This window comes from Oncorhynchus masou, chromosome 5, assembly GCF_036934945.1.
Source record: "Oncorhynchus masou masou isolate Uvic2021 chromosome 5, UVic_Omas_1.1, whole genome shotgun sequence".
Lineage (NCBI taxonomy): Eukaryota > Metazoa > Chordata > Actinopteri > Salmoniformes > Salmonidae > Oncorhynchus > Oncorhynchus masou.
Genome location: NC_088216.1, coordinates 11583335 through 11607986, shown reverse-complemented (window position 1 = coordinate 11607986; position 24652 = coordinate 11583335). Strand labels below are relative to the sequence as shown.

General features: G+C 43.3%; 1 protein-coding gene across 1 annotated transcript in view; it reads left to right on the top strand.

Moving 5' to 3' along the window:
- LOC135533047 (collagen alpha-1(XI) chain-like) overlaps positions 1-22898 on the top strand; it is a 111038-nt gene extending 88140 nt beyond the window's left edge. The window contains 15 exon segments of the mRNA XM_064960443.1: positions 131-184; positions 306-359; positions 574-627; positions 720-881; positions 1348-1401; positions 7755-7808; positions 9770-9877; positions 10097-10150; positions 16284-16373; positions 16613-16943; positions 18120-18232; positions 18423-18491; positions 18668-18676; positions 18679-18900; positions 21051-22898. Coding sequence (XP_064816515.1) covers positions 131-184; positions 306-359; positions 574-627; positions 720-881; positions 1348-1401; positions 7755-7808; positions 9770-9877; positions 10097-10150; positions 16284-16373; positions 16613-16943; positions 18120-18232; positions 18423-18491; positions 18668-18676; positions 18679-18900; positions 21051-21197 — 1575 coding nt within the window. The 3' untranslated portion in view covers positions 21198-22898.
- Positions 22899-24652: the final 1754 nt, after the last annotated feature.

Sequence of the window (24652 nt, the reverse complement as noted above, 5' to 3'; positions counted from 1 at the left end):
CCTCCCCCTCTCTCTCGCTTCCCTCCCCCCTCTCTCACTTCCCTCCCCCCCCCCCTCTCTCTCTCTGTCTCGCTTCCCTCCCTCCCCCTCTCTCTCTCTCTCTCACTTCCCTCCCCCTCTCTCTCCTCAGGGTCCGATTGGTTTCCCAGGAGATTCAGGCCAGCCAGGGGAGGCAGGACCCAACGTGAGTGTTCCATTCTCCTCCCCACTGTTCCCCGCTACTGAACATACCACCTCTATTACAGGGGCAAGTTAAGTCTCTTTCTCTCTCTCTCTCTCTCTCTCGGTCTGCTCTCTGTCTACAGGGGGAGGATGGAGGTCCTGGATCCAAGGGAGATGGTGGAGATCCAGGGAAATCAGTGAGTGTTTCATATGTCTGGCATATCATCTGTATGAGTGTATATGTGCGGGTTCAGACAGCGTTCCAACCCACACAGATCCATTAAATCAGTTCCATCTGTGACCAACCAGAGAGATGGAGTGTGTTGAAGTCTCCTGCATCTGATTGTCTCATTGTTCAGACGTTTCAGGTGTTTTCTACAACTTGAGGGGTTTCATTGTTGTTTCCTGTAGGGTCCACCAGGAGCATCAGGGGAACCCGGGCCCTCAGGACCACCGGGACGCAGGGTGAGAGGGAGGGAGAGAGAGAGTGTCACTGTGTGTTAGTTAGTTCATATGTCATTGTCAATATCTTAAATATTCCTCTGTTTCCCTGTTAGGGTCACCTGGGTAAAGAAGGGAAGCAGGGGAAAGCGGGGGTGAAAGGAGCGAAGGGCTCTCCAGGGTTGGAGGGTCTCCTGGGGAAGACAGGACCGGTGGGAGCCCAGGGACATTCTGGTAAACCAGGTCCTAGTGGTCTCAGAGGGATCCCTGGCCCAGCGGTGAGCACACACACACACCCTGACCCCTGACCTGTCAACTCATGACCACACAACCTCACATGCCAGAGGTACTATACTGAGAATGTAAAACGGACCAACTTCATCAATGACAATACAGTTAAAATAAAACAATGTCTGTCTGTCTGTCTGTCTGTCTCTCTCTCTCTCTCTCTCACTCTCTCTCTCCCTCTCATCTCTCTATCTCTCTCTCTCCCTCTGCTTTCTCTCTCTCTCTCTCTCTCTCTCTCTCTCTCTCTCTCTCTCTCTCCCTCTGCTTTCTCTCCTCTCTCTCTCTCTCTCCCTATCTCTCACCCTGCTTTCTCTCCACTCTCTCCCTCTCTCTCTCTCTCTCTCTCTCTCTCCCTCTGCTTTCTCAGCCCTATCTCTCTCCTTCTGCTTTCTCCATACATCCTGTATCAGTCTCTCCCTCTCTCTCTCTCTCTCTCATACTCCCTCCCTCTCTCAGGGGGAACAAGGTTTAAATGGACCACCAGGCGTAACAGGACCACCAGGACCCATGGTAAAACAGTCTACACCTTTATCCAGCCATCTTTCCATCCTTCCATCCGTTGTCCCTTTCTCCACAGTCTACAGCCCTATCTCAGTCACTACTACAGACCCATACATCCTGTATCAGTCTACAGCCCTATCTCAGTCACTACTATAGACCCATACATCCTGTATCAGTCTACAGCCCTATCTCAGTCACTACTATAGACCCATACATCCTGTATCAGTCTACAGCCCTATCTCAGTCACTACTACAGACCCATACATCCTGTATCAGTCTACAGCCCTATCTCAGTCACTACTATAGACCCATACATCCTGTATCAGTCTACAGCCCTATCTCAGTCACTACTATAGACCCATACATCCTGTATCAGTCTACAGCCCTATCTCAGTCACTACTATAGACCCATACATCCTGTATCAGTCTACAGCCCTATCTCAGTCACTACTATAGACCCATACATCCTGTATCAGTCTACAGCCCTATCTCAGTCACTACTATAGACCCATACATCCTGTATCAGTCTACAGCCCTATCTCAGTCACTACTATAGACCCATACATCCTGTATCAGTCTACAGCCCTATCTCAGTCACTACTATAGACCCATACATCCTGTATCAGTCTACAGCCCTATCTCAGTCACTACTATAGACCCATACATCCTGTATCAGTCTACAGCCCTATCTCAGTCACTACTATAGACCCATACATCCTGTATCAGTCTACAGCCCTATCTCAGTCACTACTATAGACCCATACATCCTGTATCAGTCTACAGCCCTATCTCAGTCACTACTATAGACCCATACATCCTGTATCAGTCTACAGCCCTATCTCAGTCACTACTATAGACCCATACATCCTGTATCAGTCTACAGCCCTATCTCAGTCACTACTACAGACCCATACATCCTGTATCAGTCTACAGCCCTATCTCAGTCACTACTATAGACCCATACATCCTGTATCAGTCTACAGCCCTATCTCAGTCACTACTATAGACCCATACATCCTGTATCAGTCTACAGCCCTATCTCAGTCACTACTATAGACCCATACATCCTGTATCAGTCTACAGCCCTATCTCAGTCACTACTATAGACCCATACATCCTGTATCAGTCTACAGCCCTATCTCAGTCACTACTATAGACCCATACATCCTGTATCAGTCTACAGCCCTATCTCAGTCACTACTATAGACCCATACATCCTGTATCAGTCTACAGCCCTATCTCAGTCACTACTATAGACCCATACATCCTGTATCAGTCTACAGCCCTATCTCAGTCACTACTATAGACCCATACATCCTGTATCAGTCTACAGCCCTATCTCAGTCACTACTATAGACCCATACATCCTGTATCAGTCTACAGCCCTATCTCAGTCACTACTATAGACCCATACATCCTGTATCAGTCTACAGCCCTATCTCAGTCACTACTATAGACCCATACATCCTGTATCAGTCTACAGCCCTATCTCAGTCACTACTATAGACCCATACATCCTGTATCAGTCTACAGCCCTATCTCAGTCACTACTATAGACCCATACATCCTGTATCAGTCTACAGCCCTATCTCAGTCACTACTATAGACCCATACATCCTGTATCAGTCTACAGCCCTATCTCAGTCACTACTATAGACCCATACATCCTGTATCAGTCTACAGCCCTATCTCAGTCACTACTACAGACCCATACATCCTGTATCAGTCTACAGCCCTATCTCAGTCACTACTATAGACCCATACATCCTGTATCAGTCTACAGCCCTATCTCAGTCACTACTATAGACCCATACATCCTGTATCAGTCTACAGCCCTATCTCAGTCACTACTATAGACCCATACATCCTGTATCAGTCTACAGCCCTATCTCAGTCACTACTATAGACCCATACATCCTGTATCAGTCTACAGCCCTATCTCAGTCACTACTATAGACCCATACATCCTGTATCAGTCTACAGCCCTATCTCAGTCACTACTATAGACCCATACATCCTGTATCAGTCTACAGCCCTATCTCAGTCACTACTATAGACCCATACATCCTGTATCAGTCTACAGCCCTATCTCAGTCACTACTATAGACCCATACATCCTGTATCAGTCTACAGCCCTATCTCAGTCACTACTATAGACCCATACATCCTGTATCAGTCTACAGCCCTATCTCAGTCACTACTATAGACCCATACATCCTGTATCAGTCTACAGCCCTATCTCAGTCACTACTATAGACCCATACATCCTGTATCAGTCTACAGCCCTATCTCAGTCACTACTATAGACCCATACATCCTGTATCAGTCTATAGCCCTATCTCAGTCACTACTATAGACCCATACATCCTGTATCAGTCTACAGCCCTATCTCAGTCACTACTATAGACCCATACATCCTGTATCAGTCTACAGCCCTATCTCAGTCACTACTATAGACCCATACATCCTGTATCAGTCTACAGCCCTATCTCAGTCACTACTATAGACCCATACATCCTGTATCAGTCTACAACCCTATCTCAGTCACTACTATAGACCCATACATCCTGTATCAGTCTACAGCCCTATCTCAGTCACTACTATAGACCCATACATCCTGTATCAGTCTACAGCCCTATCTCAGTCACTACTATAGACCCATACATCCTGTATCAGTCTACAGCCCTATCTCAGTCACTACTATAGACCCATACATCCTGTATCAGTCTACAGCCCTATCTCAGTCACTACTATAGACCCATACATCCTGTATCAGTCTACAGCCCTATCTCAGTCACTACTATAGACCCATACATCCTGTATCAGTCTACAGCCCTATCTCAGTCACTACTATAGACCCATACATCCTGTATCAGTCTACAGCCCTATCTCAGTCACTACTATAGACCCATACATCCTGTATCAGTCTACAGCCCTATCTCAGTCACTACTATAGACCCATACATCCTGTATCAGTCTACAGCCCTATCTCAGTCACTACTATAGACCCATACATCCTGTATCAGTCTACAGCCCTATCTCAGTCACTACTATAGACCCATACATCCTGTATCAGTCTACAGCCCTATCTCAGTCACTACTATAGACCCATACATCCTGTATCAGTCTACAGCCCTATCTCAGTCACTACTATAGACCCAAACATCCTGTATCAGTCTACAGCCCTATCTCAGTCACTACTATAGACCCATACATCCTGTATCAGTCTACAGCCCTATCTCAGTCACTACTATAGACCCATACATCCTGTATCAGTCTACAGCCCTATCTCAGTCACTACTATAGACCCATACATCCTGTATCAGTCTACAGCCCTATCTCAGTCACTACTATAGACCCATACATCCTGTATCAGTCTACAGCCCTATCTCAGTCACTACTATAGACCCATACATCCTGTATCAGTCTACAGCCCTATCTCAGTCACTACTATAGACCCATACATCCTGTATCAGTCTACAGCCCTATCTCAGTCACTACTATAGACCCATACATCCTGTATCAGTCTACAGCCCTATCTCAGTCACTACTATAGACCCATACATCCTGTATCAGTCTACAGCCCTATCTCAGTCACTACTATAGACCCATACATCCTGTATCAGTCTACAGCCCTATCTCAGTCACTACTATAGACCCATACATCCTGTATCAGTCTACAGCCCTATCTCAGTCACTACTATAGACCCATACATCCTGTATCAGTCTACAGCCCTATCTCAGTCACTACTATAGACCCATACATCCTGTATCAGTCTACAGCCCTATCTCAGTCACTACTATAGACCCATACATCCTGTATCAGTCTACAGCCCTATCTCAGTCACTACTATAGACCCATACATCCTGTATCAGTCTACAGCCCTATCTCAGTCACTACTATAGACCCATACATCCTGTATCAGTCTACAGCCCTATCTCAGTCACTACTATAGACCCATACATCCTGTATCAGTCTCTACAGCCCTATCTCAGTCACTACTATAGACCCATACATCCTGTATCAGTCTACAGCCCTATCTCAGTCACTACTACAGACCCATACATCCTGTATCAGTCTACAGCCCTATCTTAGTCACTACTATAGACCCAAACATCCTGTATCAGTCTACAGCCCTATCTCAGTCACTACTATAGACCCATACATCCTGTATCAGTCTACAGCCCTATCTCAGTCACTACTATAGACCCATACATCCTGTATCAGTCTACAGCCCTATCTCAGTCACAACTATAGACCCATACATCCTGTATCAGTCTACAGCCCTATCTCAGTCACTACTATAGACCCATACATCCTGTATCAGTCTACAGCCCTATCTCAGTCACTACTATAGACCCATACATCCTGTATCAGTCTACAGCCCTATCTCAGTCACTATTATAGACCCATACATCCTGTATCAGTCTACAGCCTTATCTCAGTCACTACTATAGACCCATACATCCTGTATCAGTCTACAGCCCTATCTCAGTCACTACTATAGACCCATACATCCTGTATCAGTCTACAGCCCTATCTCAGTCACTACTATAGACCCATACATCCTGTATCAGTCTACAGCCCCATCTCAGTCACTACTATAGACCCATACATCCTGTATCAGTCTACAGCCCTATCTCAGTCACTACTATAGACCCATACATCCTGTATCAGTCTACAGCCCTATCTCAGTCACTACTATAGACCCATACATCCTGTATCAGTCTACAGCCCTATCTCAGTCACTACTATAGACCCATACATCCTGTATCAGTCTACAGCCCTATCTCAGTCACTACTATAGACCCATACATCCTGTATCAGTCTACAGCCCTATCTCAGTCACTACTATAGACCCATACATCCTGTATCAGTCTACAGCCCTATCTCAGTCACTACTATAGACCCATACATCCTGTATCAGTCTACAGCCCTATCTCAGTCACTACTATAGACCCATACATCCTGTATCAGTCTACAGCCCTATCTCAGTCACTACTATAGACCCATACATCCTGTATCAGTCTACAGCACTATCTCAGTCACTATTATAGACCCATACATCCTGTATCAGTCTACAGCCTTATCTCAGTCACTACTATAGACCCATACATCCTGTATCAGTCTACAGCCCTATCTCAGTCACTACTATAGACCCATACATCCTGTATCAGTCTACAGCCCTATCTCAGTCACTACTATAGACCCATACATCCTGTATCAGTCTACAGCCCTATCTCAGTCACTACTATAGACCCATACATCCTGTATCAGTCTACAGCCCTATCTCAGTCACTACTGTAGACCCATACATCCTGTATCAGTCTACAGCCCTATCTCAGTCACTACTATAGACCCATACATCCTGTATCAGTCTACAGCCCTATCTCAGTCACTACTATAGACCCATACATCCTGTATCAGTCTACAGCCCTATCTCAGTCACTACTATAGACCCATACATCCTGTATCCGTCTACAGCCCTATCTCAGTCACTACTATAGACCCATACATCCTGTATCAGTCTACAGCCCTATCTCAGTCACTACTATAGACCCATACATCCTGTATCGGTCTACAGCCCTATCTCAGTCACTACTATAGACCCATACATCCTGTATCAGTCTACAGCCCTATCTCAGTCACTACTATAGACCCATACATCCTGTATCAGTCTCTACAAACACAAGTTATTGTATATGTTTACTAAGGCTGGTTTACTAAGGCTAGTTTACTAAGGCTGGTTTACTAAGGCTAGTTTACTAAGGCTGGTTTACTAAGGCTGGTTTACTAAGGCTAGTTTACTAAGGCTGGTTTACTAAGGCTGGTTTACTAAGGCTGGTTTACTAAGGCTAGTTTACTAAGGCTAGTTTACTAAGGCTGGTTTACTAAGGCTGGTTTACTAAGGCTGGTTTACTGAGGCTAGTTTACTAAAGTTGGTTTACTAAGGCTAGTTTACTAAAGTTGGTTTACTAAGGCTAGTTTACTAAGGCTAGTTTACTAAGGTTGGTTTACTAAGGCTAGTTTACTAAGGCTAGTTTACTAAGGCTAGTTTGCTAAGGCTAGTTTACTAAGGCTAGTTTACTAAGGCTAGTTTACTAAGGCTAGTTTACTAAGGCTGTGTCCCAAATTGCCCTAGATCTATGTACCCTGGTCTAAAGTGGTGCACTATATAGGGAATAGGAAGACCTATGTGCCCTGGTCTAAAGTAGTGCACTATATAGGGAATAGGGTACCATTTGGGATGTACCCCTATGTGACCTTGGAACCCTACGTGACCTTGGAACTCCACTCTGACCTCTAGTTTGAGCTCTAGCTTGACCTCTGTCACCTTTGCCCTCTGTCCTCTTTCCCACAGGGTCCTCCAGGACTACCGGGGTTGAAGGGAGATCCAGGCAGGAAGGGAGACAAGGTGACAACACACACAGACCCCCCCCACCCCCACCCCCCAGTGCTAACTAAGTGCTACAGTGAGGGGAAAACAGTAATTGTAACTGTAGTCTCTCACTGTTCAAATAAACCTAACATTAAAATTATAGACCGATCATTTCTTTGTCAGTGGGCAAATGTACAAAATCAGCAGGGGATCAAATACTTTTCTCCCTCACTGTATGTGTGTGTAGGGTCATCACACATACCCCCCCCCCCCCCCAGTGCTATCTAAGTGTGTGTAGGGTCATCACACATAACCCCCCCCCCCCCCATGCTATCTACGTGTGTGTTGTGTGTGTAGGGTCATCACACATAACCCCCCTCCCAGTGCTATCTAAGTGTGTGTTGTGTGCGTAGGGTCATCACACATACCCCCCCCCCCAGTGCTATCTAAGTGTGTGTTGTGTGCGTAGGGTCATCACACATACCCCCCAGTGCTATCTAAGTGTGTGTTATGTGCGTAGGGTCATCACACATACCCCCCCCAGTGCTATCTAAGTGTGTGTTATGTGTGTAGGGTCATCACACATAACCCCCCCAATGCTATCTAAGTGTGTGTTATGTGCGTAGGGTCATCACACATACCCCCCCAGTGTTATCTAAGTGTGTGTTGTGTGCGTAGGGTCATCACACATAACCCCCCCAATGCTATCTAAGTGTGTGTTGTGTGCGTAGGGTCATCACACATAACCCCCCCCAATGCTATCTAAGTGTGTGTTATGTGCGTAGGGTCATCACACATACCCCCCCAGTGCTATCTAAGTGTGTGTTGTGTGCGTAGGGTCATCACACATACCCCCCCCAATGCTATCTAAGTGTGTGTTGTGTGCGTAGGGTCATCACACATACCCCCCCCCCCCCAGTGCTATCTAAGTGTGTGTTGTGTGCGTAGGGTCATCACACATACCCCCCAGTGCTATCTAAGTGTGTGTTATGTGCGTAGGGTCATCACACATACCCCCCCCCCCCAGTGCTATCTAAGTGTGTGTTATGTGTGTAGGGTCATCACACATACCCCCCCCCCCCCCAGTGCTATCTAAGTGTGTGTTGTGTGCGTAGGGTCATCACACATAACCCCCCCATGCTATCTAAGTGTGTGTTATGTGTGTAGGGTCATCACACATAACCCCCCCCCCCCAGTGCTATCTAAGTGTGTGTTGTGTTTGTAGGGTCATCACATAACCCCCCCCCCATGCTATCTAAGTGTGTGTTATGTGTGTAGGGTCATCACACATAACCCCCCCCCCCATGCTATCTAAGTGTGTGTTGTGTGCGTAGGGTCATCACACATATCCCCCCCCCAGTGCTATCTAAGTGTGTGTTGTGTGCGTAGGGTCATCACACATATCCCCCCCCCCCAGTGCTATCTAAGTGTGTGTTGTGTGCGTAGGGTCATCACACATAACCCCCCCCCCATGCTATCTAAGTGTGTGTTGTGTGCGTAGGGTCATCACACATAACCCCCCCCCCCATGCTATCTAAGTGTGTGTTGTGTGCGTAGGGTCATCACACATAACCCCCCCCCCATGCTATCTAAGTGTGTGTTGTGTGCGTAGGGTCATCACACATAACCCCCCCCATGCTATCTAAGTGTGTGTTATGTGTGTAGGGTCATCACACATAACCCCCCCCCCCAGTGCTATCTAAGTGTGTGTTGTGTTTGTAGGGTCATCACACATAACCCCCCCCATGCTATCTAAGTGTGTGTTATGTGTGTAGGGTCATCACACATAACCCCCCCCCCCCATGCTATCTAAGTGTGTGTTGTGTGCGTAGGGTCATCACACATATCCCCCCCCCAGTGCTATCTAAGTGTGTGTTGTGTGCGTAGGGTCATCACACATATCCCCCCCCCAGTGCTATCTAAGTGTGTGTTGTGTGCGTAGGGTCATCACACATAACCCCCCCCCAGTGCTATCTAAGTGTGTGTTGTGTGTGTAGGGTCATGGAGGTCTGATTGGGCTGATAGGCCCTCCAGGAGAGTTTGGAGAGAAGGGAGACAGAGGATTTCCAGGGAACCAGGGTCTACTGGGACCCAAAGGAGACGAGGTGACACACACACACACACACACACACACACACACACACACACACACACACACACACACACACACCGTCAATCCAGGGCTCTTGGTCTGATACATACTGTGTTTGCCCTTTCCACTGAATCCTGGACCGTGTCTAGCAAAGTCACTTATGGTGGTTGCAAACCACCTGCATCACACACACATACATGTTGTTGCATTGACGGTGTGTGTGTTGTTTCAGGGTCCTAATGGTCTCGCAGGTCCTAATGGTCCTACAGGTCTACCTGGACTCTCTGTGAGTATCGCTATCTATTTCTATCACTATTACAATTACTTACTATTATTATTACTATTACATACTATCACTATTACTATTACAATTACTTACTATCACTATTACTATTACATACTATCACTATTACCATTACAATTACTTACTATCACTATTACTATTACAATTACTTACTATCACTATTACTATTACAATTACTATTACAATTACTTACTATTATTATTACTATTACTATTACTATTACAATTACTTACTATTACTATTACATACTATCACTATTACAATTACTTACTATTATTATTACTTACTATCACTATTACAATTACTTACTATTATTATTACATTGATATTACTTACTATTATTATTACATTAATATTACTTACTATTAAAATGACTGTCACTTACTATTACTTGCTATTACTGTTACTTGCTTTTACTATCACTATTACTATCACTATGACTTACTATCACTATCACTATTACTTACTATCACTATTACTATTACTTACTATCACGATCACTATTACTTACTATCACTATTACTATCACTATTACTATTCCTGACTTACTATTCCTATTCCTATCACGATTACTATCACTATTGCTATTACTATCACTATTACTATCACTATTACTATTCCTATCACTATTACTATTCCTTACTTACTATTACTATCACTATCACTATTACTATTCCTATCACTATTACTATTCCTTACTTACTATTACTATCACTATTACTATTCCTATCACTATTCCTTACTTACTATTACTATCACTATTACTATCACTATCACTATCACTATCACTATTACTATTCCTTACTTACTATTACTATTACTATCACTATTACTATTCCTATCACTATTCCTTACTTACTATTACTATCACTATTACTATCACTATTACTATCACTATCACTATCACTATTACTATTCCTATTACTATCACTATTACTATTATTATTATCACTATTACTATTCCTATTCCTATTATTATCACTATTACTATTACTATCACTATTACTATTACTATCACTATTCCTATTGCTATTACTATTACTATTACGATCACTATCACTATTACGATCACTATTACTATTACTATTACTATTACTATCACTATTACTATTACTTTTACTATCACTGTCACTATCACTATTACTATCACTATTCCTATTACTATCACTATTACTATTCCTATTACTATCACTATTACTATTACTATCACTATTACTATTACTATTACTATCACTATTACTATCACTATTACTATTCCTATTACTATCACTATCACTATTACTATCACTTACTATTACTATTACTATCACTATTCCTATCACTATTCCTATCACTATTACTATTCCTTACTTACTATTACTATCACGATCACTATTACTATTACTATCACTATTACTATTCCTATTACTATCACTATTACTATCACTATTACTATCACTATTACTATTACTATCACTAATACTATCACTATCACTAATACTATTACTATCACTATTACTATCACTATTGCTATTACTATTGCTATCACTATTACTATCACTATTACTATTGCTATCACCATTACTATCACTATTCCTATTACTATTCATATTACTATTACTATCACTATCACTATTACTATCACTATTCCTATTCCTATTGCTATTACTATTACCATCACTATTACTAGTACTATCACTATTACTATCACTATTACTATCACTATTACTATTACTATCACTATTACTATCACTATTACTATTACTAGCACTAATACTATTACTATCACTATTACTATTACTATCACTATTGCTATTACTATCACTATTACTATTACTATTACTATCACTATTACTGTTACTATCACTATTTCTATTACTTATTACTATCACTATTACTATTGCTATCACTATTACTATCACTATTCCTATTACTAGTCATATTACTATCACTATCACTATTACTATCACTATTCCTATTCCTATTGCTATTACTATTACTATCACTATTACTATCACTATTACTATCACTATTACTATTACTGTTACTATCACTATTACTATTACTATTACTTATTACTATTACTATCACTATTCCTATCACTATTACTATCAAATCAAATCAAATCAAATTTATTTATATAGCCCTTCGTACATCAGCTGATATCTCAAAGTGCTGTACAGAAACCCAGCCTAAAACCCCAAACAGCAAGCAATGCAGGTGTAGATGCACGGTGGTTAGGAAAAACTCCCTAGAAAGGCCAAAACCTAGGAAGAAACCTAGAGAGGAACCAGGCTATGTGGGGTGGCCAGTCCTCTTCTGGCTGTGCCGGGTAGAGATTATAACAGAACATGGCCAAGATGTTCAAATGTTCATAAATGACCAGCATGGTCGAATAATAATAAGGCAGAACAGTTGAAACTGGAGCAGCAGCACGGCCAGGTGGACTGGGGACAGCAAGGAGTCATCATGTCAAGTAGTCCTGGGGCATGGTCCTAGGGCTCAGGTCCTCCGAGAGAGAGAAAGAAAGAGAATTAGAGAGAGCATATGTGGGGTGGCCAGTCCTCTTCCGGCTGTGCCGGGTGGAGATTATAACAGAACATGGCCAAGATGTTCAAATGTTCATAAATGACCAGCATGGTCGAATAATAATAAGGTAGAACAGTTGAAACTGGAGCAGCAGCACGGCCAGGTGGACTGGGGACAGCAAGGAGTCATCATGTCAGGTAGTCCTGGGGCATGGTCCTAGGGCTCAGGTCCTCCGAGAGAGAGAAGGAGAGAATTAGAGAACGCACACTTAGATTCACACAGGACACCGAATTGGACAGGAGAAGTACTCCAGATATAACAAACTGACCCCAGCCCCCCGACACATAAACTACTGCAGCATAAATACTGGAGGCTGAGACAGGAGGGTCAGGAGACACTGTGGCCCCACCCGAGGACACCCCCGGACAGGGCCAAACAGGAAGGATATAACCCCACCCACTTTGCCAAAGCACAGCCCCCACACCACTGGAGGGATATCTTCAACCACCAACTTACCATCCTGAGACAAAGCTGAGTATAGCCCGCAAAGATCTCCGCCATGGCACAACCCAAGGGGGGGCGCCAACCCAGACAGGATGACCACATCAGTGAATCAACCCACTCAGGTGACGCACCCCCTCCAGGGACGGCATGAGAGAGCCCCAGCAAGCCAGTGACTCAGCCCCTGTAATAGGGTTAGAGGCAGAGAATCCCAGTGGAAAGAGGGGAACCGGCCAGGCAGAGACAGCAAGGGTGGTTCGTTGCTCCAGAGCCTTTCCGTTCACCTTCCCACTCCTGGGCCAGACTACACTCAATCATATGACCCACTGAAGAGATGAGTCTTCAGTAAAGACTTAAAGGTTGAGACCGAGTTTGCGTCTCTGACATGGGTAGGCAGACCGTTCCATAAAAATGGAGCTCTATAGGAGAAAGCCCTGCCTCCAGCTGTTTGCTTAGAAATTCTAGGGACAATTAGGAGGCCTGCGTCTTGTGACCGTAGCGTACGTGTAGGTATGTACGGCAGGACCAAATCAGAGAGATAGGTAGGAGCAAGCCCATGCAATGCTTTGTAGGTTAGCAGTAAAACCTTGAAATCAGCCCTTGCTTTGACAGGAAGCCAGTGTAGGGAGGCTAGCACTGGAGTAATATGATCAAATTTTTTGGTTCTAGTCAGGATTCTAGCAGCCGTAATTAGCACTAACTGAAGTTTATTTAGTGCTTTATCCGGGTAGCCGGAAAGTAGAGCATTGCAGTAGTCTAACCTAGAAGTGACAAAAGCATGGATTAATTTTTCTGCATCATTTTTGGACAGAAAGTTTCTGATTTTTGCAATGTTACGTAGATGGAAAAAAGCTGTCCTTGAAATGGTCTTGATATGTTCTTCAAAAGAGAGATCAGGGTCCAGAGTAACGCCGAGGTCCTTCACAGTTTTATTTGAGATGACTGTACAACCATTAATATATCCCATTTAGCAGACGCTTTTGTCCAAAGCGACTTACAAGTCGGCTGGGGCCACTACTGCATATGGGTGGCCCGAGTGGGAATCGAACCCACGACGCTTGGCGTTGCAAGCGCCATGCTCTACCGACTGAGCCACACAGGACCCTTTAAGATTAATTGTCAGATTGTCAGATTCAACAGAAGATCTCTTTGTTTCTTGGGACCTAGAACAAGCATCTCTGTTTTATCCGAGTTTAAAAGTAGAAAGTTTGCTGCCATCCACTTCCTTATGTCTGAAACACATGCTTCTAGTGAGGGCAATTTTGGGGCTTCACCATGTTTCATTGAAATGTACAGCTGTGTATCATCCGCATAGCAGTGAAAGTTAACATTATGTTTTCGAATAACATCCCCAAGAGGTAAAATATATAGTGAAAACAACAGCGGTCCTAAAACGGAACCTTGAGGAACACCGAAATTTACAGTTGATTTGTCAGAGGACAAACCATTCACAGAGACAAACTGATATCTTTCCGACAGATAAGATCTAAACCAGGCCAGAACTTGTCCGTGTAGACCAATTTGGGTTTCCAATCTCTCCAAAAGAATGTGGTGATCGATGGTATCAAAAGCAGCACTAAGGTCTAGGAGCACGAGGACAGATGCAGAGCCTCGGTCCGATGCCATTAAAATGTCATTTACCACCTTCACAAGTGCCGTCTCAGTGCTATGATGGGGTCTAAAACCAGACTGAAGCATTTCATATACATTGTTTGTCTTCAGGAAGGCAGTGAGTTGCTGAGCAACAGCCTTTTCTAAGATTTTTGAGAGGAATGGAAGATTCGATATAGGCCGATAGTTTTTTATATTTTCTGGGTCAAGGTTTGGCTTTTTCAAGAGAGGCTTTATTACTGCCACTTTTAGTGAGTTTGGTACACATCCGGTGGATAGAGAGCCGTTTATTATGTTCAACATAGGAGGGCCAAGCACAGGAAGCAGCTCTTTCAGTAGTTTAGTTGGAATAGGGTCCAGTAAGCAGCTTGAAGGTTTAGAGGCCATGATTATTTTCATCATTGTGTCAAGAGATATAGTACTAAAACACTTGAGCGTCTCTCTTGATCCTAGGTCCACGCAGAGTTGTGCAGACTCAGGACAACTGAGCTTTGAAGGAATACGCAGATTTAAAGAGGAGTCTGTAATTTGCTTTCTAATAATCATAATTTTTCCTCAAAGAAGTTCATGAATTTATCACTGCTAAAGTGAAAGTCATCCTCTCTTGGGGAATGCTGCTTTTTAGTTAGCTTTGCGACCGTATCAAAAAGGAATTTTGGATTGTTCTTATTGTCCTCAATTAAGTTAGAAAAATAGGATGATCGAGCAGCAGTAAGGGCTCTTCGGTACTGCACGGTACTGTCTTTCCAAGCTAGACGGAAGACTTCCAGTTTGGTGTGGCGCCATTTCCGTTCCAATTTTCTGGAAGCTTGCTTCAGAGCTCGGGCTATCACTATTACTATTCCTTGCTTACTATTACTATTCCTATCACTATTACTTAATATTACTATTACTTACTATTACTTAATATTACTATTACTATGACAATATAACTATTGCCAAAGCTTACTTTGGATATTTACAATATGAAAATAATAAGAACAAAATGGTCTACAGGACAACAGTAACAACAATAACCAAGGGTCAAAATAACCGTACATTGAACGATAACAATAAGCATACAGTAGAGTACATGTGTAGGTTGATTGGTCTGTCAGACTCTGTCCCTCATCTTGTGGCAGGCAGCAATGTAGTGCGCTGCCAACCCACAGCTCTCTGCCTCCTCCCCCAACAGGATGCCTACTAATACGGTTTTCAGATTTGGGGAAATCACTCTTTAATTGTGTTATATTTTTGACATTTTGTCAGGAAATGCAGCTCTGTCTCAGGTTCTGCTGTTGTGCCGTGGTTGCACAGCCTTTCCTCTACAGGGAGCCAGGTTTTCCTGTGTCTACCCTTCTCAATGGCAAGGCTGTGCTCACTGAGCCTGTACTTTGTCAAGGTTTTTCTAAGGTTTTGATCAGTAACCATTGTCAAATCATTTGCTCTCTCTCTCTCTCTCTCTCTCTCTCTCTCTCTCTCTCTCCCTCTCTCTCTCTCTCTCTCTCTCTCTCAGGGTAGAGTAGGACAGAAGGGTTCTAAAGGGAATCAGGGTCCCATTGGTGCTATCGGAGATACAGGTCCTGCTGGCCCTCCTGGACCTCCTGTGAGTTCCACCAAGTACATCTCCTTAGAACCTTAGAACTTCACCTATAACCTCCACATAAAACCATAGAGCCACACCAAGAACCACTGCATAGAACCTCCACAAATAACCTCCAAATAGAACCTTCGAACATCACCTAGAACCTTCACGTAGAACCTCCATCAGAACCTCAGAAGATCACATGAAACCTTTACATATAACCTTAGAACCTCATTTAGAAATGCCTCTCCTCCTCTCAGGGTCTCCCTGCGGTGGGTCTTCAGTCTCTCCCGGTGCAGGAGAGAGGGAGGAGGAGGAGGCAACACTCTTCCTTTGACGGGGCCGCTCTGGAAGACGAGGAAGAGCAAGAGCGGATGGAGGGAAGGGAGGAGGGAAGGGAGGAGGGAGAGGAGGAGAGGATGCAGGCAGACCAGGCAGGGCAGGAGGAGGAGAAAGAGTTGGAGGAGGTGTTTGCTTCTCTCTCTTCTATGAGGACAGAGGTAGAGGGTCTGAGGACTCCCCTGGGGACCTACCAGTATCCAGCCCGAACCTGCAAGGAGCTACAGCTGTTGTTCCCAAAGTACACTGATGGTACATACCTCTCTATCACTCATCTATCTATCTATCTATCTATCTATCTATCTATCTATCTATCTATCTATCTATCTATCTATCTATCTATCTATCTATCTATCTCTATATCAATCTATCTATCTCTATATCAATCTATACATCTATCTATCTATCTATCTATCTATCTATCTATCTATCTGTCTATCTATCTATCTATCTATCTATCTATCTATCTATCTATCTATCTATCTATCTATCTATCTATCTATCTATCTATCTATCTATCTATCTATCTATCTATCTATCTATCTATCTATCTATCTCTATATCAATCAATCTATCTATCTATCTATCTATCTATCTATCTATCTATCTATCTATCTATCTATCTATCTATCTATCTTTCTCTATACATATATCTATCTATCTCTATATCAATCTATACATCTGTCTCTATATCAATCTATACATCTATCTCTATATCAATCTATACATCTATCTCTCTATCTCTCTATCTCTCTATCTATCTATCTATCTATCTATCTATCTATCTATCTATCTATCTATCTATCTATCTATCTATCTATCTATCTATATATCTATCTATCTATCTCTATATCAATCAATCTATCTATCTATCTATCTATCTATCTTTCTCTATACATATATCTATCTATCTCTATATCAATCTATACATCTGTCTCTATATCAATCTATACATCTGTCTCTATATCAATCTATACATCTATCTCTCTATCTCTCTATCTCTCTATCTATCTATCTATCTATCTATCTATCTATCTATCTATCTATCTATCTATCTATCTATCTATCTATCTATCTATCATCTATCTCTATATCAATCTATCTATCAATCTATCTATCTATCTATCTATCTATCTATCTATCTATCTTTCTCTATACATATATCTATCTATCTCTATATCAATCTATACATCTGTCTCTATATCAATCTATACATCTATCTCTCTATCTATCACGATCTCTATATCAATCTATACATCTATCTCTCTGTCTATCACCAGAGTTGACTGATGGTACCTACCTCTCAGTATATCTACCTCTGTCTGTCACTACATCAACAATGTACAACCTATACAATCAACTTATCAACAGAGCTTACACGCCCTCTCTCTTTCCCACCTCTCTCCACCCCAAATCTATCCCCCATAGGTGAGTACTGGATAGACCCTAACCAGGGTTGCCATAGAGACTCCTTCAAGGTGTTCTGTAACTTCACGGCCGATGGAGAGACATGTCTGTACCCTGACATGAAGTTCCAGTCGGTGAGTTCACACGATCACTCTCCTCTCCTCCATATGAGCGAGGGACAAATCACTACAGGTAGAGCTGGGTTCAGTATAGTGAGACGTGATGAATGTACTGTAATGACTGACGTGTCTTCTACAGGTAGAGCTGGGTTCAGTATAGTGAGACGTGATGAATGTACTGTAATGACTGACGTGTCGTCTACAGGTGAAGCTGAGTTCCTGGAAAGGAGAGAAACCTGGTACCTGGTACAGCCAGTTCAGGAAAGGAAAGCAGGTACGCAGTGTGTGTGTTTCTTCTGGTCCTGCTCTCTCTATGATATATCCCTTTTTCATACTCAATCCCTCCCTCCCTCCCTCCCTCCCTCCCTCCCTCCCTCCCTCCCTCCCTCCCTCCCTCCCTCCCTCCCTCCCTCCCTCCCTCCCTCCCTCCCTCCCTCCCTCCCTCTCCAGTTCTCCTATTCGGTTCAGATGGCAGTCCGGTCCATGTAGTCCAGTTGGTGTTTCTTAAGCTGTTGAGTGCTTCATCCAGACAGACGTTCACCTACCACTGTCAGAACTCAGCCGCCTGGCTCCATACCGCCACCTTCAGCCACCAGCACGCGCTGCGCTTCAGAGGGAGCAGTGGAGAGGAGCTCACGCACCAGAACACACACTACATCACAGCGCTGCACGACGGCTGCCAGGTAACAGACACACTGCTGCCAGGTAACAGACACTACATCACAGCGCTGCACGACGGCTGCCAGGTAACAGACACACTACATCACAGCGCTGCACGACGGCTGCCAGGTAACAGACACACTACATCACAGCGCTGCACGACGGCTGCCAGGTAACAGACACACTGCTGCCAGGTAACAGACACTACATCACAGCGCTGCACGACGGCTGCCAGGTAACAGACACACTACATCACAGCGCTGCACGACGGCTGCCAGGTAACAGACACACTGCTGCCAGGTAACAGACACTACATCACAGCGCTGCACGACGGCTGCCAGGTAACAGACACACTGCTGCCAGGTAACAGACACTACATTACAGCGCTGCACGACGGCTGCCAGGTAACAGACACACTACATCACAGCGCTGCACGACGGCTGCCAGGTAACAAACACTGTTACCAAACGAAACAATCTTTAACAACACGGAGACAGCACCTGCATTAACATGACCAGGAACAACAGCCACACTGTTGACACAACATGTCCTAATGCCACCACTATCACACTATCACCAAAACACTGTTGACACAACCTGTCCTAATTCCACCACTATCAGACTATCACCAAAACACTGTTGACACAACCTGTCCTAATGCCACCACTATCACCAAAACACTGTTGACACAACCTGTCCTAATGCCACCACTATCACACTATCACCAAAACACTGTTGACACAACCTGTCCTAATTCCACCACTATCAGACTATCACCAAAACACTGTTGACACAACCTGTCCTAATGCCACCACTATCACCAAAACACTGTTGACACAACCTGTCCTAATGCCACCACTATCACCAAAACACTGTTGACACAACCTGTCCTAACGCTACCACTATCACACTATCACCAAAACACTGTTGACACAACCTGTCCTAACGCTACCACTATCACACTATCACCAAAACACTGTTGATACAACCTGTCCTAACGCCACCACTATCACACTATCACTAAAACACTGTTGACACAACCTGTCCTAATGCCACCACTATCACTAAAACACTGTTGAGACAACCTGTCCTAACGCCACCACTATCACACTATCACTAAAACACTGTTGACACAACCTGTCCTAACGCCACCACTATCACACTATCACTAAAACACTGTTGACACAACCTGTCCTAATGCCACCACTATCACTAAAACACTGTTGACACAACCTGTCCTAATGCCACCACTATCACACTATCACCAAAACACTGTTGATACAACCTGTCCTAATGCCACCACTATCACACTATCACCAAAACACTGTTGACACAACCTGTCCTAATGCCACCACTATCACCAAAACACTGTTGATAGAACCTGTCTTAACGCCACCACTATCACACTATCACTAAAACACTGTTGACACAACCTGTCCTAATGCCACCACTATCACACTATCACCAAAACACTGTTGTTGATACAACCTGTCCTAATGCCACCACTATCACCAAAATACTGTTGATACAACCTGTCCTAATGCCACCACTATCACCAAAATACTGTTGATACAACCTGTCCTAATGCCACCACTATCACCAAAACACTGTTGACACAACCTGTCCTAACGCCACCACTATCACCAAAACACTGTTGATAGAACCTGTCCTAACGCCACCACTATCACACTATCACCAAAACACTGTTGATAGAACCTGTCCTAACGCCACCACTATCACAGAGACCACCAAAGACCAAAGGTTATAAATCAGAATATCATTGAAAATAACAATATAATCAAAGAATATCATTGTAATATTATTGAAAATATGAAATTATTATTATTTTTAAAAAAGCAACAATTCTTTCACAATTTCTTTTACGCCTAACATGTTGATGACACACACACACCACACACTACACCTCCATCTCTCCCTGTAGTCTGGTTCAGGTCAGGAACGGACACACACACACACACACACACACACACACACACACACACACACACACACACACACACACACACACACACACACACACTACACACAAACACACACTACACACACACACTACACACAAACACACACTACACACACAAACACACACTACATACACACACACAGTAGTAGAAGTGTAATATCTGTTGATGTGCTCCTCCATCTCTCCCTGCAGTCTGCTTCAGGTCAGGAGAGGACGGTGTTAGAGTTTGATGCCCCTCAGTCAGACTCTCTCCCCCTCATCGACGTCTCTGTCTCCGACTTCGGACACAACAACCAGAAGTTTGGCTTCCAACTGGGTCCCGTCTGCTTCAACGGTTAACGGCAGCCCTCCACAGCCGGTAACCGGGATGAGACGGCCGGTCACAGGGTTGAGATCCACGGACATTTACACAGGGGAAACCAGGAGACTGACTGATGCCGTCAGAGAGATATTTATATAGCTTTACCCCAGCACTCATCCATTCATACTAACAGACACTCATCCATCCATTCATACTAACAGACACTCATCCATTCATACTAACAGACACTCATCCATCCATTCATACTAACAGACACTCATCCATTCATTCATACTAACAGACACTCATCCATTCATCCATTCCTACTAACAGACACTCATCCATTCATTCATACTAACAGACACTCATCCATTCATACTTACAGACATTCATTCATTAATTCATCAATTCATCCATTCATACTTAGAAATTCATCAATTCATACCAACAGCCTGGTAATGGGGTTGAGATCCACAGACATTTACACAGGGAAAACCAAGAGACTTGCTGACGCCATCAGAAAGATATTTATAACGCTTTACACCAGGAGTCATCCATTCATCCATTCATTCAACCATTCATCCATTCATACCAGCAGACACTCATTCACTCATCCATTCATACCAGCAGACACTCATTCACCCATCCATTCATACTTACAGACACTCATTCACTCATCCATGCATTCATTAATTCATTCACCCATTCATCTTTTCATAATTACAGACACTCATCCATTCATTCAACCATTCATCCATTCATTCTAACAGACACTCATCCATTTGGCATTCATTCATAATTACAGACACTCATTCATCCATTCATTCCAGCAGACACTCATTCACTCATCCATTCATACCACACACACACATTCATGAATTCATCCATTCATTGATTCCTCTGTTCATACTTACAGACACTCATCCACTCATCCATTCATTCATCCATCTATTCAAACTTACAGACACCCATCCATTCATTCAACCATTCATCCATTCATTCTTACAGACACCCATTAATTAATTCATCCATTCATCGATTCATCCATTCATACTTAGACACTCATTCATTCATACTTACAGACATTCATGCATCCATTTATCCATACCCACATTCATTCATTCATCCATTCATCCATACCTACATTCATTCATTCACCCATTCATCCATTCCTACATTCATTCGTTCATTCATACACATAGTACATTGTCCATTCACACATTTTCTCACTCATTCATTCATCCATCATTCCTACACTCACTCCTTCCTATATTCATTCATTCATCCTGAAACCAAAGAAGCACCTCTACATCTGGGAAACATTTCCACAACGTGTAACTAACGTTAATTAGATGCTGTATTCCAACCTCATGTTGTCCCCATTCTGTGTTGTTGATGTGTGTGTTTTTATATGAACAGTTTTGTGTTGTGTTCTAATGTATATTTGTGTGATACTCAACCATGGTGCTACAGTCTTTTAATTAAGTTTGTTTAATGTCATGTATGTCTTCCTTGTCAAAGGGAAAGGGAAGGCAGCCATTTTGTTTTGGTATTTGTAACATAATGATGATGATGATGATGAACAACAGTCTTGTCGGGACATTAGAGGATTATGATGTCACAATGCCATTTTATTCACACTTGTGGGAAAATTAAATAATGAATAACCTGTTTTAATAAAAGTACACAACTGTTTACCCGACTTAATGAAGCAGCAGTCTAAATGTGTTGACAGCTGTTCACCTGACTTAATGAAGCAGCAGTCTAAATGTGTTGACAGCTGTTCACCTGACTTAATGAAGCAGCAGTCTAAACGTGTTGACAGCTGTTCACCTGACTTAATGAAGCAGCAGTCTAAATGTGTTGACAGCTGTTCACCCGACTTAATGAAGCAGCAGTCTAAATGTGTTGACAGCTGTTCACCCGACTTAATGAAGCAGCAGTCTAAACGTGTTGACAGCTGTTCACCTGACTTAATGAAGCAGCAGTCTAAATGTGTTGACAGCTGTTCACCTGACTTAATGAAGCAGCAGTCTAAATGTGTTGACAGCTGTTCACCTGACTTAATGAAGCAGCAGTCTAAATGTGTTGACAGCTGTTCACCCGACTTAATGAAGCAGCAGTCTAAATGTGTTGACAGCTGTTCACCCGACTTAATGAAGCAGCAGTCTAAATGTGTTGACAGCTGTTCACCTGACTTACTGAAGCAGCAGTCTAAATGTGTTGACAGCTGTTCACCCGACTTAATGAAGCAGCAGTCTAAATGTGTTGACAGCTGTTCACCTGACTTAATGAAGCAGCAGTCTAAATGTGTTGACAGCTGTTCACCTGACTTAATGAAGCAGCAGTCTAAATGTGTTGACAGCTGTTCACCCGACTTAATGAAGCAGCAGTCTAAATGTGTTGACAGCTGTTCACCTGACATAATGAAGCAGCAATCTAAATGTGTTGACAGCTGTTCAACAGACTTAATGAAGCAGCAGTCTAAATGTGTTGACAGCTGTTCACCTGACTTAATGAAGCAGCAGTCTAAATGTGTTGACAGCTGTTCACCTGACTTAATGAAGCAGCAGACTAAATGTGTTGACAGCTGTTCACCCGACTTAATGAAGCAGCAGTCTAAATGTGTTGACAGCTGTTCACCTGACATAATGAAGCAGCAATCTAAATGTGTTGACAGCTGTTCACCTGACTTACTGAAGCAGCAGTCTAAATGTGTTGACAGCTGTTCACCTGACTTAATGAAGCAGCAGTCTAAATGTGTTGACATTAATATTGTAGAGCAGGACCACACACATCCGGAAACACACACACACACACACACACACACACACACACACACACACACACACACACACACACACACACACACACACACACACATGACCATATAACTGTGATTAATAATTTAATTGTAATTATCAATCAAGCAGACACAATGGTGATTACCCTGTCTGCTTACTGCATAATGCCTCTCTCTCCCTTTGTCTCTCTCTGTCCCTTTGTCTCTCTCTGTCTATCTCTCTCCCTTCTTTTTCTCCTTGTCTATCTCTCTCCCTTTGTCTCTCTCTGTCTATCTCTCTCTCCCTTTGTCTCTCTCTGTCTCTCTCTCTCCCTTTGTCTCTCTCTGTCCCTTTGTCTCTCTCTGTCTATCTCTCTCTCCCTTTGTCTCTCTCTGTCTATCTCTCTCTCCCTTTGTCTCTCTGTCTCTCTCTCTCCCTTTGTCTCTCTCTGTCTATCTCTCTCCCTTTGTCTCTCTCTGTCTATCTCTCTCCCTTTGTCTCTCTCTGTCTGTCTCTCTCCCTTTGTCTCTCTCTGTCTATCTCTCTCCCTTTGTCTCTCTCTGTCTGTCTCTCTCTCCCTTTGTCCCTCTCTGTCTATCTCTCTCCCTTTGTCTCTCTGTCTCTCTCTCTCCCTTTGTCTCTCTCTGTCTATCTCTCTCCCTTTGTCTCTCTCTGTCTATCTCTCTCCCTTTGTCTCTCTCTGTCTGTCT